The following is a 20,033-nucleotide window of genomic DNA, read 5'->3' as shown; positions in this document are numbered from 1 at the left end:
ATATCTATATATATATATATATATATATATATATATATATATATATATATATATATATATATTCATGATAGAATCTTATTTTTAATAAATAATTATTAAAAAAAGATTTTTTAATTCTTAATATTTTTTTATATAAAGCATACTATATTTTATATATCTAGTATTTTTTTTAAGTTTTTAGGAAGAGTCTATTTATAACTGAAGATGAAATAGTAAATGAACAAAATACAAATTTTCTTCAAGATATAATATATAGAAAATATTTATTTTAAAAAATAAAATAAAATAAAAAATAATTAAAATAGAATAATCAAAATTATTTTAATATTTTTATTATGAATAATTTAAAATAAAAAAAAAAATATTTTAAATAAAAAATAAAAAAATAATAATATAAAAAAAATTAAAAAATTATATTATTTAATAATATTTTTTTTTATATTAAATATTTATTTTATTTTTATATTTATTTATTATTTTTTTTTTAATTTTCTTTATTTATTTTTTCATTTCTTTTTTATATTTTTCATTACTACTTTACTTATAATTATATATTTTTTTATTTTTATATTTTTTATTTATATATAATTTTTTTATTTTTTTATCGTTTTTTAATTTTTTTAATATTTTTTTTATTTATATCTTTTTTTTATAATATTTTTTCATTTTATGATATTTTTATGTTTTTATTCTAAAATATTTATCAAATATTTTTTAATGATTCAATTAACTATTTAAATATATTATTATTTATATTTTTTTAAAATGATTAAAGTAAATTTATTTATGTTTGTTATATTATTATATTAAATTAGAATATAATATATTTGCATTATAGAATTTGTAATATTATTATTTTATATTAATCATAATTTAGGATTTAATTTTTTATATGTATACTAATTCTTTGATTTTCTATTTTTATTAGCATAGATTTTTAGTTTAATTACTAGAATTTCTTATCTTCCAATTAAATAATTAAATTTCTATTTTTTTGGTTAAATATATAGTTTTTTTATGAAAATTTTTCATCTTCTTAAATAAATTTATTTTAATATTATAAATAATTAATATTTTTATAATTTTACTTTTTTTTAATTTATAAAAATAAAAGTTATTTACTTTAAAATATTATCAATCTTTATGACTTTGAGTTATAATTATTTTTAAGTAAGTTAATTTCATTTATTTATTAACTCTTTTAATCTAATTTATGTATTAAATATATATATTTTAGTAAATTATTTATTTTTTAGCAATATTATTATATATATTTGAATTAATTTGTATTTTATATATATTAAAAAAATATTAACTTATAAATATTTTTATATTTTGTATTTTTAATAATTTTTAATAATGTTAATCATATGAAAGTTTATGAAATAATAAAAAAAATTAATAATTTTTAGTTTATACAAAATTTAAATAATAAATTTTAATTTAAAATTAAATTCACAAACTAATTTTTGAAAAAGAAGATTTTATTTTATTATTTTAATTTAATTTAATTCATTATTGATAAAAACAAAAACCAAGACTAAAAATTGAATAAATTTAAAACCCTTTCTAAAATTACTACTAATAAAATTAAACTAATTAGATTTTATGTTTAGCATAAGATCTTCTATACATAAATTTATTTATTTTTATAAATATTTTTTAATTATATTAAAAAAATAATAATTTTTTTTAATTTAATATCAATTTCTTATTAATTTTATAGGATAATTTAGAGTGATTTTAAATCCATCTAGTAGAATAACAATGAAATTAACTTCAAATTCTACAGTGTATTCCCTCCATGTGAAATTTGGACAAGAAAAATATTTAGGGAACATCATATAAAAAGGAATATCTAATTATCTAGTAATATTTCCTTCACAAATTTAAATAAGTTAAATTTCAGTTGCTTCTTAAAAGCTTCCTTTATCATTTTATACTTTTTCTACCCTTATTAATTATAATTCTATACTTCGAACTTTACCTTCACATTCCTAAAAAAATATAATTAAATTTAATGGATATAATATTTTACTTCTAAACAAAATTATCCTGTAAAATCATTATTTATTAAGCAAACATCTGAATCTATATATCCAGCTAATTTAATAGTTGGCATATTCTAAAGGCTTCCTTATTTTAATTTTTCTGGATTAATTTTTATTTATTAGGGATTTGGGAATTTATTCGTATGAATCATATCTCTCCCTGAAGACTTTTTAGTTTATAAAAAATAAAAATAGAAATATTTAAATTATATTTTATTTATTAATATATTATTACATTTATTTGGACATAAAAAGCTTGACTTTCAGATATTGATTATTAATTTGGAAGTTTTAATTCTACCTTTGCTATATACTATATACATTTATTTTAACTATTTATTTTATTTTTGTTTAGTTTAATATTACTCCGACTATAACATATACACCTATATATGTTTCAATTAATTTTTCTCCTTCTTCTGCTTATAATTTAAATTTAAATTAAAATTCACTATTTTCACGATCTCTTTTTATTTTAAATAAATTTTATTGAATTTTGATAAACAATAAGTACATAATTTAAATTTTATCCAATATTTTCAATTCATGTTTAAATAATTTTATAGGATGCAAATTTTATGCAATAACATCTAATTCCTTATTACTTGCTTTATTTTATGCTGATAAAGTTCCTTTTTTATTAATAATTTAAATAATAAAAATTTCATAATAAATAAACCCTCGGCCTTTAATACAATTCCATATGATTCAAATCTTTAAAAAATACCTTCATTTTTGTTTTCTATTTTTAGTTTTCCTGTTACAAATTCCTTTTAATATTAATTTAAATTATTTGTATTTATATTTATACGTTTGGTTTATAAGTACTATTTGCTCTATCGAAAGATATTATTAATTCAATTTTAGGAAGTTCCATTTATACACTTTTTTAATTAAATAAAAATAGTAATTAGAAAAATAATATTTTTATTAGATGTATAAATTATATTATTTATTAAAAACATATAATTAATTTTATATTTATATATTTATTGTATATATAAATTTATTAAAATCTTTTTTATAAATTTTAATTTAAATTGCTAATAGATATATATTTATTTATAATCATAAAAATTATAATTTTTTTATTTTTTTCTATTAAAGAAGAACAAAACATTTATTTATTTCTTTTTTGATTATGATTTTTCTGAATAGAAAAAAACATTAGCTTTGGATCTTTATATAATCATAATTTTTACCTAAAAAATAAAACTTTAAAAATCTAATTTAAATTAAAATTAATGTAAATTTAATTTATGTTTATTTTTTAAGTAAAATATTTTATTTCAAATTTAATTAATTGTATTTTAAAAATAAAAAATAAAAATTAAAAATATAAAAACAAATAAAATTATGAAATTTTGACTATTAATATTTAAAATTTAAATATTATTTAAAAATATTTATACTTCTTTTAATATTACAAAAAATAAATAAATTTATTTAATTATTTAAAAGAATGGAACAATAATTTAATAATTATATGTGAAATTTAAACATTATTATATATTTACAAATTACATAAATAAATCAAAAAAAATATTAAATAAAATAAAAAGAATTAAATATTTTTTATATGAATTATTTTATTATTATTTGTTTTCTCGTATTTTAAAAATATATATATATTAAGAAAAAAATAAATTTTTTATAAATTAGATAGAATAAAGTTAAATTTAAAAAGCCTTATTTTTCTTTAAAAGCTTAAAAAATATGGATATAAAGGTAGGAAAATCTTTCAAATTAACAAAAAAATTAGGAGAAGGAGCTTTTGGCTAAATATTTCATGGAATAAATTTAAAAAATAATGTTGAAGTTGCAATAAAGTTAGAGCCTGTAAATACGAAACATCCCTAATTATTTTACGAAGTAAAGGTTTATTAATATTTATTACAAGAAGATGGTATTATGGATAAAGGAATTCCTCAAGTAACAAATTTATATAAAATAAATATTTTTAAATTAAACATAAAAAAAAATAACATTAATAATACTTTTATTTTTTTAAAAAAATGAATTATTTTTTTTATTTTAAAAATATAAATTTAATAATAAAATTAAATAAAAAAATAGGTTTATTATTGTTCAACAGAAGGAGAATATAATATAATGGTAATGGATTTGCTAGGGCCTTCTTTAGAAGATTTGTTTAATTTTTGCAATAGAAAATTTGGTTTAAAAACAGTTTTAATGATTGCAGAATAAACGCTTTAAAGAGTAGAATTCGTCCATTCTCGTTTTTTCCTTCATAGAGATATTAAACCTGATAATTTTGCTATTGGATAAGGTAAAAGAGCTAACAAAATATTTATGATTGATTTTGGATTGGCAAAAAAATATTAGTAGAAAGATGGAACGCATATTCCTTATAGAGATAACAAAAATTTAACCGGAACTGCAAGATATGCAAGTATTAATACACATTTAGGAATCGAATAAGGAAGAAGAGATGATTTAGAAGCTATTGGTTATGTGTTGATGTATTTCTTAAGGTAATATATATTATTTTTTAACTTATATATAAATTATAAATATACAATTAAATTTAAGGAAAGAAAAAACATAAAAAATATGTTAAATAAAATATTGTATATGTTTATTTTATATAATTTTAATTTAATTTATTTATTAATTTTAATTATTTTATAATAATATATATATATATAAAATATTAATTTTTATATAATTTTTTCAATTAAAAAAGAGGAATTTTACCATGGTAAAACTTAAAAGCAAATAATAAAAAAGATAAATATGAAAGAATTATGGAAAAAAAACTTTCAACCCCAATTGAAGTTTTATGCAAAGGATTTCCTGATGAGTTTGCTTAATTTTTAGTTTATACAAGAAACCTTAGATTTGATGAAAAACCTGATTATAATTATTGTTAATAATTGTTTAAAGATAGATTTGCTAAAGAAGGTTTTGAAAGAGACAATGTTTTTGATTGGAATATCGTTGCTAAAGAAAAGAAAAAAGATAATAATGGATAATAAGGAACTAGTGATGATAAAGTTTATGTATTTTTTTTTTATTCTTACATTTTTTTTATTTATTTTTTTTTATTAGAAATTTTTCTAAATTTGAAAAGTATTTTTTTGATAACATTATTTAATTTTTAATTTTTTTATAAATAAAAAAGCAATTATATAAAGTAAAGAGAGGAGAAAATAGAAAAAGAAAAAAGAAAAAGGATATTATTATAATATATATAGTTAAATAAATATATAAATATATATAAATAAAATTAATATATAATAAAATTTATAAAAAATATTATTTAATAATTTACTTATTATTTTTTTAATATTAATTTTTGCTTCTTTTATAGTTTTATATTCTAATAAGTTCTTATTAGTAAAAATTTAATATAATTAGAATTTCTTTTAAAACTTTAATTTTTATAAATATTAAAAAAATTTAAATAAAATATTTTATTTCAAATAATAAATCCTTTTACATATAGTAATATTTTAAATTTATAAAAAAATAATATTTTTAAATATAATTTTTTTATGAAATAAAGAAATAATTATAATAAATATTACTGAATAATTAATTTGTATTTTAAAATTAAAATTTACTTTTAAATTTTAAACCATTTTATTTGTTTCTTGATTTTTTAAAAATAGTAAAAAATAAATATTTAATAAATAATATTTTAATAAGCAAAAAAAAAAGACAACAAAATTCGTAATCATTGTATCAATAGATTATAGAAAATCAATTTATAAAAGAAAAAGAAATTAAAAAATAGCAATTCTTATTTATGCAAAATTGTTTAAAATAATTATTTTCAAAAAAAATATTTTTTTAGATTATACTTGAAATTAAAACATAATTTTTTTTAAATATGTATTTTAATTTTTTAAAAGATTATAATAATAAATAATTTAAATTAATTATAAAAATCTAATAATTTTTTTAAACAATACAATATTAATAAGTTAAAAATTATAAACAAACATGAAAAATAATAAAAAATGATATAAAAATAATTTAAAATTAAAAATTTTTTTTCAATAAACTATAATTATTGATATTTTTTCATATTTATCTTAAATATTTTTTTAAATAAGTTTAGATTAGTTTAAATTTATCTTACATAATTAATTTGATTTTTTAATCTTAAAAATTACAACTTTCAAAGCTGTTTTAATAATCTATACTAAGTTTTTTATTATATCTAAATAGTTTAAAATAAAAATATTTATAAATTTAAATAAAATAATAAGATTTTTGTAAATAAAAAATTATAATTAATCGAATAATATAAATGAAATAAAATATAAATTTGATAATTATATTTTTTAATGTAAATTTATTTTTTTCAGAATAATAAAGCGAAAACAGCTAAAACAAATCCACAAGCTAATTAGGTAGAGAAAGAGTTGTTATTTTCACTTTCTTAGTTTTTACCACGAGCCTTGACTTCAACCTTGAAGTTTTATGCAACAGTTTCTTATCTTTCTTCTAAAACTCTTAATACATCAGCATTAAGAGCAATTTTTAAAGCGACTTCAACAAGAGCATTGACGTGAGGTTAGAATAATAAAACATCAACATCAACAGATCCTAAAGCTTATCTAAGAGTCCACCATTAAACATTTCTTTAATAGACATAAATACCAGCATCATCTACAAATTTAACACTTTCAACATGTAAGTATTTAGTATAAGTGTTATCTAAGAATTATATTCTTACATATAAATGATCACCAACAGTGTAAGTGGGTACGTATCCGGCAGGATGATAATTACTACAATCAGATGTTAAACAAATATCTCCCTTAGTATCTAAGTTGGCAACAATAATACATTCTTGTCCTTTGTCACAACCTTCAGTAATTTATTTGGTAACTGTTAAGTGGAAAACTTCGACTTAATCTCTGTTAGTATATACTCTGATTTAGAATCTATGTTCTCTAATAACTCTTCTTAAATGTCCTAATTCAATAGCTAAACAAATTACTTAGTAGATTGTTCTTCCGTCTTCAGTTAATTAGGTGTTTGATGTGAGTTAATAAACATCAATTAAAGGAATTACAATAACGGTGGCGGGAGTTCCGTCAACTTAATAAACATATTATAAGTTCAAGGGTTAGTAATTAGTGCAATCTTAAGCATGTAATACTCTAGTGACTAATTATTATTAGCATTATTCAGAAACTTCAACTGAAAGTCTTCTCCAATCATAAGAGAGTACATCTTAGATGAAATTGCTTCCATTTTAATTTTTTTCAAGACTACATTTGGAGTGTACGACCATATTGTAAATTTAGTTGAAAAGTTACCATTCACATTATGGAACATCAACAGAAACATTAACTTTTTCACATTCCCATGATCCTTAAACTTATCTCCATTCAGGGGTTAAACATTAGCAGTATGAACCAGCAACAATTTAAGTTCCTTCTTCTTATCTACATCTTGAGCAAATGTTGCATTAAGCACATTCAGTTTCAGTTTAATCACAATGGCAAGAGGCATGACATTAAGTCATTTTTTATTATTCTGATGCTTCTTAAGCAAGACAAAAAGATACTAAACCTAATAATAAAACTCCTAATAATAATTATTTGCTCATCTTAATTTTTTTTATATTTTTATTTTTTAATTATTTATTTATTTTTTATTTTTTAAGATTCAATTGTGCTTTTAAATGCTCTTTTTAATTTAACTTAAAGTTGAAAAATAATCATATAATTTTAATATTTTTAACGCATTTATTAAGTATAAATAAAATTATTTATATTTTCTATAATTTTAAAATCTAAAATTTTAATTTCTAAAAAAATACTTAAATTATTTGGATTAAAATTCTAATAAATAAGATTTTAATACTTCTTTATTATTTTATGTTCGGATCACATAAGTTTTAATAAAAATTAAAAAAAACTTGTTTCTCATTCAATTGTTTCAATTTTAAGATATTTTTATTTAATTTTTAATTTATAATTTTTTATGAAATTAATATTTAAGTTAAAATCATAATACATTTAAGTTAAAATCAGAATATATTGTATTATTAAGTTAAAATCAATTTTATTTTTATTAAAAAAAATATATAGTTTCTTAAATTATAATTAATTTAATTAAGTTAAAATCAAATTCTGTTTTTTTTTAATAAAAAAATAAATATATAATATATATATATATATATATATATATATATATATTTTCTAAAAATAAACTAAATTATTTTAATTAATTAAATATTTATTTTTTTCCATAATTATAAAATATAAATATTCGAATCTAAATATTTTTTTTTTTTTATGTTTTAAATTTATAATTTTAATATTTATTTAAAAAAAAATTGAAGACTATTAAAAAAAAAAAATTAAAAATAACTGATATTTAATTAAATAACTTAGTTATTATTTATATATATTTGAGTTAATTTAAAAATTACTAAAAAAATAATAAGAGTTATTTATTTTTATAATTGATCATTCTATATTTATAAGGAAATATTATTTATTTAAATATGTTAAGTTAATATGTTAAATTAACGAACATTATAAGCCTTTTTAAAAATAAAAATATAATTAATATATTCATAATGTATATTTTTGATAAAATATTATTTTCAAATTTAACTAAAGATTCTTGTTCATTTTTTTTCATAAAAACGATTAAAAAAATCTAATATTTATAATAAAAAGTATTCGTAACAAAAACAAAAGTTACTGATTAGATTTAAAGAAGTTAATTTTTAGCAAATATAAATTAAATTAATTTTAATAGATTTTAGAGTACTGCTAATTGTTATCATTTTGCTAATTTTAACAAAAAAAATCCATTAATTATTTCACATAAAATTAATTTGAATTTTTTTCTATAATTATTTTAAAAATTTTACATGAAATGCTTATTTATATTTATTTAAGCTTGTTGTATTTGATGAAAATTGTTATATAAAGTTTCTAATTTTATTTTAAATTATATATTACATAGTTGTTTTATATAATTTTCGTATAAAATAAAACAAATATATAGTATACTATCGAAATTGTGATTGTTTTTATATTTAATATAAATTAAATATTTTTAAATTATTTTTAATATCATTAAAAATAAAAAATATTATATATAATATAAAATTAAGAATTTTTTTGTTAATATTTTATTTTAATAAAAGTAATCTATTATAAAGTCTATATATTATATTTTTTAAATAATAAAAAATTTAATATGCAAATATATATATTCATAATTTTTTTTATCATTTTAATTATACTATTAGTAATAATTATACTTTTACTATTATTTTATTTATTAATAATAAATTTAATGTTATTTTTAGAATTATATGAAAATTATAAAATAATTGTATAATATTAAAATGTAATTAATCAATTAAAAATAAATATGTATTTTATTTAATTTAGTAATTTTCATATAATTTTTGTATTTTTATAAATACAATTAAAATAATTAATAATTAATATAATTCATTTTTTTTTTAAAAAAAAATATAGCTTTATCATCTTATTATAAATAAAAATATATTTAAAAATTTCATATAAGAAAAAGTTTAAAAAATTATATTTTTTTAATAATATATATAAAGATATGATTATTTTTTTATTTTTTTTTAAATAATTATTAATTTAAAAAAAATAAAATTCTAGCCTTAAAAAATTATTAAAATATATATATATATATACATAAAGCAAAGCAAAATAAAAATAATATAGAAAATATAAAATAGAATTAAATTTTGTGGATTATGACTAAAAATTTCAAATTAAAAAATATATAATTTAGCAAAATAATGTAATTTATTATATTAAAAAAGTAAAATAGTATATTTAAAGCTACTGTGTATAAAAATTATTATAATAATATCAAAAAAAAATATGTATAAAAAATTTAATAATTAATATTAAAAATTTTTATTTTAGAAAATAAAAAAATTAAAATTTTATAATTTAATTTGTATTCAATAAAAGCGAGAATATTATAATATATAATTTAAAAATATAATTATAATAATTAATAATAGTAAAATCTCATTATTCCAATAAATATGAAGAGATATAACTCTGCATAAAATAATTAATTTAATGAAAAGTAACATCAATTAATATAAAATTTATAATCTAATAATGAATAATAAATTTAAAAAAACTAAATTTTATCATTTCAAACATAATAAAACAAATTTAATAACTCTTTACATTCTACTGATTTAAGAATTCCTCCAACTAATGAAAATAAAAGTATATAAAAAAAAGTTAGTTTAAATAGTTATTTTTATTAAAAAAATTAAGAAGATTAGGAATAATTTTTTTTTTCGGAATCATCTGACTATTATATGTAAAATATGATTCTTTTAAACTAAGTAATTATTTATTAAATTATTTATAATTTTTTTATTTTACTAAAAATTAAGGTAAAATTGTTGCAACAGGAGAAAAACAATCTTACAATTAAAATCTCTCAATTAGAGAAACAATATAAATAATTATCTAATCTAGAAATAAAAAAAAGAAGATTTAGAAGAAAAGCTCTTTAAATTGAAAGACATTATTAATGTCCATGTTCTCCTTGCCAAAAATATTATGGATCAGAAGGTTCTTTAAGCTAACATATCAAATTAAAACATTTTTCCTACTATAATACAGTTATGAGTAAAGGACTAAAATAATCTTCTTGTTAATTTTAATTGAATTAAAATAAATAAATTATAAATAATTAAGAGAATAAGATATATTCTAATTCAACAATTGATAAATGTAAAAATTAATATTATATAATATGTTAAAAAATTATTTTTAATTTATATATTTTTATTTAATTAGGAAATTTACAAATTTTAGAATTTAGATTAAGTTATTTCAAATATTATATATTTTTTTCAAATAAATTTAGAATTTAAAAATTAAAATAAATATTTATTCTATAAATAATAAATAAAGTCAATAAAATTAAATTTATAAATTAATTAAAAATAAACTTAAAATAAACATATAAATGATTTGTTTTTTATAATATATAAATAATATATTTTTTAATTTTATTAAACTTAATTTTTAATTTAATCAAAAATGAAATTTTAGCAAAGAATTTATAAAGTAAATAACTATAAGAATTATTTTATGATAAACGAAATCAATCAAAATTATTTTTTTATAATCTTAAAAGTTTAAAATCATATTTTTTATTAAGATTATATAAATCTTAATTAACAGGAGATTTCTTCTTTATTCATTAAGAATAGTTCTATATCTTAAAATTTACATTTTGCTTATTTTCTTACTTGTTTTATATCTGTATTGGCATTTATAGTATCGTTTTAAATAGAATTGTCATATACTTATTTTAGTTAAATAATAAAGAAAATTCAATATTTCTTTCATATTTTGATTAATGTTTAAATATTCAACAAAGTTTCAATAATAAATAGTTTCACTTTATATTTTTTCTTTCTTAAATATCTTTTAAATATAGTTCTTAATCTTATGATGTATTATTATTACCTTTAAATTTAATAAAAAAATATATAATTATAAGATTAGAAATAATTATATATATACTATTAAAAAAATCATGTATATTAAACATTTTTGTCTTTTTTTTAATAATTTAAATTCTTTTTTAATTATTATTTTTTTACTACTATTTTCTATGAAATAAAAAAATAAAATAACAAAAAGTTAATAAAACTAATTTAATAAAAATATTTTACTTATAATCTTTTTTTAGACATTCTTTCGAAAAAATTCATAACTTCTTAGTATAAAGCATCCATTTTAATATCATTATAATCCCCTTTGATATTATAATATTTATTTCTTACAAGCTGTTCCCTTTTAATTATAAATATAAATTTATTTTATGTTAAATAAAATATTTAAAAATTTCATATGTATGTGAAATATCAATATTTTTATCATTTATTACTGAATATTTTTTTATATTTTTTTTTATTCAATTTGAAATATAACTCAATATTTATTTAAGCTTTTTCAATAGTATGAGCCAAAACTATTTACATAATATACTTCCATATTAATGATTTTAATATTCGAAAAGCTAAATCCAAATAAATAGCTGCTATATCTTAATCTTGCTCCATAAAAAGAAGGATTATTGCAGCCCCAATTGATCTTCTACAAATGTAAATTCTTAATATAAAAATAAAAAATATAATATTAATATATAGATAAATAATATATGCTTTTTATACATCTAAATGTTGAATATGGTTTACTATGCTTTACAGATCATACTTTTTTTAATAGCCTAATGATATATATTCTCAATTTGAATTTCCTCATCTATTTTTATTTAAATTTAATCTATAAAATTGTCATTTTTAATTATAACCTTTAAGTTTAAATAAAACTGCATTAAAAATATAATGAAAATACTAAATCTATCTCCTGAATTGGCAATAAATCACACAATCATATATTTTAAAAATATGTAATTTTAAAAAAGTATATTGTAAATTTATTATTTGCTTATTTTACTTATAATACGAATAATTAGAAAATACAACATTTTAAATTTTAATTTTTATCATAATCTTTATAAATCAAAATTAATTCTTTAATATCTATTGTATTTTAAATTGAAAACCGAAAAAAATAGATATTTTTTTTAAAAAGATAAAAATTAAAACAATACATTTAAAGTCTTATAATATAATTAGAAAGTTTCTCAATAATAAATTTTTTATATGTTACATTGTTTAAAAAATCAAAGATTATTTAAAAAAAAATATAAGTAAAATTAATATAAAAATAAATAATTATTTATATATATTTATTATAATTAAATAAATTTTATTATTTCAATGCTTAATATTTATTTTAATTTTGATTAAAAAATAAATGTTAGAATATTTTTCATAAATTTTATTATTATAATAATAAATTAAAAATAGCATAATATTTAGAAATAATTTTGTTAATTATATAATAAAAAAAGTTCTTAATTTTACACATTTAACTTTCTATTTTTTCAAAAAATAAATATATTTTTTTAGATATTTATATAATATATATGATTTAAAAATATAAGAAATATGCTAAATACATTTAAAAAAAACAATATTATAAGATTTTTTGATTTTGAAATTTTTATAGTAAAATATTATTATTTATGATATTATAAAAAAAAAATATATATATATTTATAAGTAATTATTAATAATTATTAATTAATATATAAAAATATCAATATATTTATTTATTTTTTTACATATAAATATATTAAATAATTATTAAATATAAATTTATTTTTATTTTATAATTATTTTTATTAAATTTATGAAGTTTTATAATCTTAATATTAATATGAAATTATGAATTAAATTATATTTAATATAATTTTTTTAAATCAATTTTTTTTAATATATTAAACCTTATATTTTAAAAATAATATTTTTTGATTATATATTTATTATACAAATCTTTTTTATAAAATAAAATTAAATATAAATTAATTAAAAATTTAATTTTAATATAATTTTTTAATAATTAAGTCTTATATTCATTTTTATTTTTAATAATATATAATAAACTTTTATTTAAAAATATTATGTTGTAAATAATATTTTCTCTATATATTATACTAATATTATTTTGTTCTATTATAGTTTAAATTATTAATATCTAAATACATAATTAAAATAGGATTGAATATAAAAGATTATTATTAAAAAAAAATACAAACTTATCTAATTTTAATATACTAGCATTATTAACTATTAATGCAAATTCAGATGAAAAGAAGAAAAAAATGAAAATAATATACTAATTGTAAATAATATGGTAAGTACAAATCATCTAATGACTATCAAGAGAAAAAGTAGTTAAATAATCATGTTAAAATATATAAATACCTATAAATGAAGAAAGAGAGTTCCAAAAAAAATATAAATAAATGTTATTAAAATTTAAAATTTAAAATTAATTGAAATAACTATTCTGAATCTAAAATATTAAATAAATTAAAAAAAAAACAGAATTTTTATAAATAAAAAAGAAATTCTGTTAACATATTATCATCATAATATAATTTTTAAATGTATAATCATAATAAAATTTTTAAAAGTATCTGATTAAAAAACGTGTAAAAAAATTCTAAAGGAAATGTAAAAAATATTAAAGTAATGATAATAGTAAATTTTAATAATTTTATCATTAAAATGAAATAATTAAAAAAGAAATTATTTATATACTTTTGAATTAAAAATAAAAAATAGTTAAAATTGTAAATTTAAAATAAAAATTTTATAAAATATTTTTATAATATTAATGTGATTATAATATAAAATTTTCCTTCATAAATTTATTTATTTATTATGTATCTTTTAATTATTTATTCTTTCATTTTTTTTTATAAAATTATAGTTTAAATTTAATTGATATTTATTTTATTTTATTTATTTTCATACATAAATATTTTTTTTATTTAGTATTTCTTTATTTTATTCAATATTACTATATTTAATGAATTAAAACTTTAATTTTAGCACCATATACATATATCCTCCATCCAGGATACATACTTCTTGCCCATAATTCTAAATAAGAATTAGATTTTATTTCATAAGCATTTTTTATAGAATAATTATATTGTTTGCTTTCGTTTACTTTATAATTCCAACAAATAATTTAAGTTTCTGTATATTGTTTTTAATCACTATCCTTAATAATAGCTTCAACCCAAGAACTACTGCCATCTACTGAAGCCCAGCCTTAATCTTTTGAAAAGCATGTTATATTTATACCAAAACATTTTTGAAAACTGGGTAATTATATTTACATATATAGATGTGTTTAATTATTTTTATTTTCAAAATAATATTCTTCAGATTCAAAAGATAGTACTTTTATATCCTAGAGAATTTAATTATAAAATTATTTGCATGTTTATTTTAATTTAAGTATTTCTTCTGGACTAAGAAAATGTAGTATTATTTCTTTTATTATATGATTATTTAATTTTCCAAAACATCCAACTTAAGAAATATAATTTTGATTTAATTTCATTTCTTGATAATAGAAATTACTCATAATTTATATATTTTATATTTGTATTATTTTATTTTTTTTAATAATTGTTTCTTTTAAAATAATTTTATTTTTTATTTTGTGATTTTAATATATAATAAAATAAATTAATTTTTTTGTTTAAAAAAAAAATACTTTTTTTTTAGTTTAAATATATAATATTTATTTAAAAAAAATATTTAAAAAAATAATATTTTATACTTATTTTTATTAATGGATACGAATTACTTCAATTAAATGAAAACATCATTAAATCCAAGCAATGCTTTTAGTAAAATATAATAATTATTTAACTAAAAATAATAAATTAAAAAAAAAAGATGACTCATTAAAAGATTTTATTGATGTCTAAAAAATGGCGAAAGCATTTACAAATTTAAAAAATATAGTTTTGGATTAAAATAGTAAAATAAAAAAATTAAAAAAAAAAAAAAAGATACAAATTTTTTATAAGATTAGTAAATTGGTTTGATCGATGGATCATATAAAATATTAATATATATTCAAAACAAAAAAAGATTTAATATAATTAAATCTAATTCACCTGCTTCTCATGTCAATTTTGAAAGTAATCATAAATAATATATATATAAAATTAATTAAAAAATATAAAAGAAAATGGTCACATTTTAGTAGGTTAATAAAATGGTCAAATAAATTTGAATGTATCATCAAGTAAAAAAAAAACTATCAAAAATATTAATTTATATAATAGATGGTAAAAATGTAAAGACTTTTAATTATTTAACTAATCCTTTAATATGTAAATTAAAAAATATATATATTTTAAAAATAAACTTTATAAAAAGAACTTGAATATAACCCTTATAATAGATTAATTATAGGTTCTACAAAAGATTAATGTATTTTAATTGAAACAGATTAATATTCAAAGATAAAGTAAAGAAAAAAAAAACTAAATTTAATAATAAAAATAAAAAAAGAACATTATTTTCTAATTCTAATGAATTTCTAGGAATTAAAATAACACCCAATGGTCGTTATTTAATTACTATATTCGAAGATGGTAATATATACAAATGGAATTTAAATACTTATGAAGTAGAATCTAAAATTCAGGTCTAAGAAAATTTACGAAACATAAAATATGCAGTAAATAATGAACGAATGATACTACTAAATAACAACAATTTATATTATTTGGATTTTAATTTAAACGAAATTAGCATGAGATAATTTTAAATTAATTTACAAATAAAAAAAGCAGTTTTATTTGAAGATATAGTTCTTTTATAAGGAAAAGATGGAGTTTTATATATAATGAATTTCTTTGGAAAAATCGAAGGCGAATTTCGTTTAGGAAAGTAAAGAAATATATAATCATTTGATATTTGTTAAAACACCATTTATTTATTATCTAATTAAAATGAAATCTTTAAACATGATATTAATTAATTAATTTAAAAGTAATAAAAAAAAAACATATTTAAAAATACAAATTTTTAAATATAATATAATTATAAAGCATATATCAAGAACAAAACACCAAATACATACCTAAAAATCTTTTCTAGATGCCCACAATACATTCTTCTTCTAACTAAATTTATCCTATAATACAAAAATTCGAAACTAACATTGTTTCTAATCCTGACGACATTATAAAGATCGAACAAAAAGCAACAGCATAATCCCAAAACTAATAATCTCACAAACTTGAGAAAGTATTTAAATCCGCATTAATTAATATAGAAACACTTCCAGACAATATCTCGGTCCCAAAGCTGCGTTAATTTTTAAAAAAACACTATTTTTTTCCCGATAAACATCGTGCTTTTGTTTACAAATATATCTTCTAACTTCCTATAAATATAGATTCTTTCTCAAATTTATTAAAAAAAGGAATACATTCTAGTTTTATAAATTTATATACTAAGTTTCCTTTATAAGATAATTAATTATATAAAAAAGTGCAAACAATAATGTCTTGTTTGGCTTTTTAAAGTCCAATATTTGGTTAAAGTGACGATTTTATCAAAATTGCATTTCCATTTATCAAAGTATTTGGCGAAGAGGAAATTTTGGCTTTCGAAATATTATATTCTTTTTCTTTATAATTCCTTTAAAATTTCTTTTTGAATTTTCCTCATCCACCATTAGATCTTCTTGTTAATATAGACGAAATTTTCGAATTAAAAGACCATGAATTACACTTTCATTTAAATAAAAATTGTAAATTTGTCCAAATGGATTATATTTGGCCCTTTTTGAGTTCTTTTTTTACATAAAATTTGCCTAAAAATGACTGGCTTTGCCTTTTAGATCATCTTGTAGCTTTTTGGGATTCACCAGAAATATTTTTATACATACCAGTGGCTTATTTAATTTACTTTAGGGAACCTTTACTTAGAATTAAAGGAAAGGAAGAGCTTATAATATTCCTAAGTAGAGATAACATTGTAAATATCAAGGAGATTTTGATAAAAATATTTTCTTTATGGAACAAAAACGAAGTTTGGGTGAAATTCTAGAAAAGAATTCCACTTTAAAAAGGATTTTATTAATTGTTTGAAGATTTTGATAAAGGAGAAGTATAAAAAATAGAATAAATAGGCAAAAACTTTTATGAAAATTAATAAAAAATCTAAAATGAGTAATTAAAATTCCAATATATAAATTCCTAGAGACAAAATTTTCTCAAAGTAGAAGAAAGAGAATAAAAAAAATAATAAAATATGCTTCAAAGTGAAAAATTAATAAAATAAAATGTACTTAAAGATATTTCTTTGTAAATTAAAGTCAAATAAAATGTTTAGGAAAATATTTTAGGCTAAAAAATATAGTAAGCTTAATAAATATCGGATTATTCTTAATAATTCTTGTAATTTTATAATTCTATGGCTAATGAAGAAGTTTAAATGTATGATAAAGAGCTTCTTTAGAGAAAATAAAATGAAAATTTATTAAAAAATACATTTTAATAGTAAATTGAAATTTCTAATATTGAAAATCTCACAAGTATGTAAATTGGATAGATTGAAGTTCTTAAAAATAATTAAAATGTAAGTTCAAAATTAAGAAAAGAACTTGATTTTAGACAATTTATTAATAGTCAAAAAGAAATAATCAATTAATGATTTTTATTATATATAAAGATATATTTCTAAATATAAGATATAAATAAATTATATATATATATATATATATTTTATAAATAAATTAAATTTTTTATATTAATAAATTATACTATTTTTTTTAAATAAGATATATTTGTATTTAATAAATATACAAAATAAATATATATATAACATAATCATAACATATACATATATAAATATTAAAAGAAAAATGCCGCCAAAAAATATTTAAGAAAATGCATTAAATACTAACAATTCAAGCAATTCAAGCAATTTAAGCAATTTAAGCAATTCAAGCAGTTCAAGCAGTTCAAGCAGTTCAAGTAGTTCAAGTAGTTCAAGTAGTTCAAGCAGTTCAAGCAGTTCAAGAAGTTCAAACAGTTTGAATGATATAAAATAAAATCCAATATACATATGTATGACTGGTTTCTCGAAGGAAACAAAAGAATATAATAAAAAATCAATATAAGATTTAGATGGAATATACGAAGAAAATCCTTCATAATAAACCCAAATTTTAATTGCATAAAAATCTTTTTCCTTAAAAACTAAGGTTTAATATTTTTAAAATAAAAATAAAAAAATTAAAACAAAAAGTTTTGCTAAGATAAAGGTATCCCGATAGTTAATGTTTAATGGCTTTTAGATAGTATAGAATAAAAACAATTTTTGATATAAGATACCGAGAGTTATAAACTTCTTATATTTTAAGACTGTAAGTTTAATATTTTAGGATTTACAAGCCCTGATTATAATTTTATATCTAATTTTATTCGTGAAAATGGAGGAGATACAATAAGTGATATAACTGATGTCTGTTCAGGATCTTCTTTATATAATAAAGTAGACTTCATAATATTAAATAGCGAGAACAATTATTAACAATACTTAAATATAATTAAATAGCCCGCAGTTGATGAGAAGTGGCTTTTGGAATGTTTTTACAGAAAACAATTCATTTACCCTAAACATTATGTAGTTAATAAGGTAATTTATTTATATTTTATATTTGAAAAATAAATAAACCAAATAGATTGATTTAACACAAATAAAAATCGATGACGAACAAACGATAACGAAAAAAATGGAATTTATAGAAGTTGATGACCCTAAATATTAATATTTAAGCAATATAAACGTATTTGTATATTTAGAATATATACCTTAGTAAAAATAAAGAGAAATAAATTTCCTAATAAATGCAGGAGGCGGTTATCAAACAAACTGTATACTTCCATGCACTACTCATATAATAACACCTTATTATAAAAATTAAGATTTATAAATTTTCCACCAATTTGGAGACTAAATATTTATTTTACATCCTGAATGGCTCCAAGAGTGTTTTGAAATTTAAAAAAAATTGAATGAAAATGACTATAAAGCCCAAGAATTAGGAATTTTTAATCAAAAATACTTAAATAACAATAGCAATATTAATAACACTAATAATTTGTTAATAAATAATAATATTAATAATAGTTTAAATAATAATAGTTTTGTCGAAAATTTGATGTTAATAAAAAAGCAAACATAATAATCAATAATAGAAGAAAACAATAACGAAAAAGAAAATGCGAAAAAAAAACTTTCATTTAAACAATAAAAAAAGCTTGTATAAATAAAAAGCAATTTGTTCAAAGGATACACTTTTTATTTAGATCCTAGGCACTATAAAAGAAAACTAAATTAATACAAAACAAAAATATTCGAAAATTAAGGAGATATAATTTAAAAAATAGATGATAAAATTTATTTAATTTTCCATATATTAGACGACTGTCCCACAAACGAAAAAAACATAAACAAAGAGAAAAAAAATGTAATGTATTTTTCCTATAGATGGA

General features: G+C 15.8%; 3 protein-coding genes across 3 annotated transcripts, besides 38 other annotated features; 1 reads left to right on the top strand and 2 right to left on the bottom strand. All coding sequences in view use genetic code 6, as the record gives it.

Annotated features, from left to right (window-relative positions):
• Nucleotides 1-62: a microsatellite.
• A 207-nt stretch (nucleotides 63-269) lies between these two features.
• Nucleotides 270-304: a microsatellite.
• Nucleotides 305-338: 34 nt separating this feature from the next.
• Nucleotides 339-388: a microsatellite.
• Nucleotides 343-383: a microsatellite.
• Nucleotides 347-411: a microsatellite.
• Nucleotides 412-487: a microsatellite.
• Nucleotides 418-491: a microsatellite.
• Nucleotides 447-640: a microsatellite.
• Nucleotides 449-516: a microsatellite.
• Nucleotides 450-507: a microsatellite.
• Nucleotides 474-531: a microsatellite.
• Nucleotides 537-654: a microsatellite.
• Nucleotides 542-680: a microsatellite.
• Nucleotides 553-691: a microsatellite.
• Nucleotides 555-651: a microsatellite.
• Nucleotides 557-654: a microsatellite.
• Nucleotides 586-632: a microsatellite.
• Nucleotides 615-682: a microsatellite.
• Nucleotides 647-690: a microsatellite.
• Nucleotides 692-1,703: 1,012 nt separating the features above from the next.
• Nucleotides 1,704-2,928, bottom strand: IMG5_186990 (vacuolar sorting protein-associated protein, putative; the record flags this gene model as incomplete). The annotated part of the gene is made up of 6 exons (XM_004027206.1): nucleotides 1,704-1,997; nucleotides 2,039-2,218; nucleotides 2,287-2,364; nucleotides 2,418-2,515; nucleotides 2,731-2,821; nucleotides 2,863-2,928. The coding sequence occupies 6 exons, from the start codon at nucleotides 2,926-2,928 to the stop codon at nucleotides 1,704-1,706; spliced, it is 807 nt and encodes a 268-aa protein (XP_004027255.1).
• A 343-nt stretch (nucleotides 2,929-3,271) lies between these two features.
• Nucleotides 3,272-3,304: a microsatellite.
• A 407-nt stretch (nucleotides 3,305-3,711) lies between these two features.
• Nucleotides 3,712-5,141, top strand: IMG5_186980 (kinase domain protein; the record flags this gene model as incomplete). Its single annotated transcript, XM_004027205.1, has 4 exons — nucleotides 3,712-3,983; nucleotides 4,128-4,546; nucleotides 4,759-5,074; nucleotides 5,124-5,141. Exons 1-4 carry the CDS (start codon nucleotides 3,768-3,770, stop codon nucleotides 5,139-5,141), a joined length of 969 nt encoding a protein of 322 aa, XP_004027254.1. The 5' UTR covers nucleotides 3,712-3,767.
• Nucleotides 4,666-4,698: a microsatellite.
• Nucleotides 5,070-5,118: a microsatellite.
• A 114-nt stretch (nucleotides 5,142-5,255) lies between the features above and the next one.
• Nucleotides 5,256-5,314: a microsatellite.
• Nucleotides 5,274-5,330: a microsatellite.
• Nucleotides 5,288-5,319: a microsatellite.
• Nucleotides 5,331-5,690: 360 nt separating the features above from the next.
• Nucleotides 5,691-5,722: a microsatellite.
• Nucleotides 5,723-6,395: 673 nt separating this feature from the next.
• IMG5_186970 (hypothetical protein) lies at nucleotides 6,396-7,664 on the bottom strand. Its single transcript, XM_004027204.1, has one exon. It carries the CDS (start codon nucleotides 7,542-7,544, stop codon nucleotides 7,149-7,151), a length of 396 nt encoding a protein of 131 aa, XP_004027253.1. The 5' UTR covers nucleotides 7,545-7,664; the 3' UTR covers nucleotides 6,396-7,148.
• Nucleotides 7,643-7,697: a microsatellite.
• Nucleotides 7,647-7,693: a microsatellite.
• Nucleotides 7,698-7,809: 112 nt separating the features above from the next.
• Nucleotides 7,810-7,848: a microsatellite.
• A 181-nt stretch (nucleotides 7,849-8,029) lies between these two features.
• Nucleotides 8,030-8,072: a microsatellite.
• Nucleotides 8,054-8,111: a microsatellite.
• Nucleotides 8,112-8,192: 81 nt separating this feature from the next.
• Nucleotides 8,193-8,233: a microsatellite.
• Nucleotides 8,234-12,475: 4,242 nt separating this feature from the next.
• Nucleotides 12,476-12,517: a microsatellite.
• Nucleotides 12,518-13,389: 872 nt separating this feature from the next.
• Nucleotides 13,390-13,427: a microsatellite.
• A 651-nt stretch (nucleotides 13,428-14,078) lies between these two features.
• Nucleotides 14,079-14,129: a microsatellite.
• Nucleotides 14,130-15,251: 1,122 nt separating this feature from the next.
• Nucleotides 15,252-15,276: a microsatellite.
• A 3,165-nt stretch (nucleotides 15,277-18,441) lies between these two features.
• Nucleotides 18,442-18,569: a microsatellite.
• Nucleotides 18,570-19,623: 1,054 nt separating this feature from the next.
• Nucleotides 19,624-19,682: a microsatellite.
• Between the last annotated feature and the right edge of the window lie 351 nt (nucleotides 19,683-20,033).

Source organism: Ichthyophthirius multifiliis, assembly GCF_000220395.1.
Source record: "Ichthyophthirius multifiliis unplaced genomic scaffold scaff_1120509251350, whole genome shotgun sequence".
Lineage (NCBI taxonomy): Eukaryota > Ciliophora > Oligohymenophorea > Hymenostomatida > Ichthyophthirius > Ichthyophthirius multifiliis.
The sequence above is the reverse complement of the archived record's forward strand: the minus strand, read 5'-3'. Positions and strand labels throughout refer to the sequence as shown.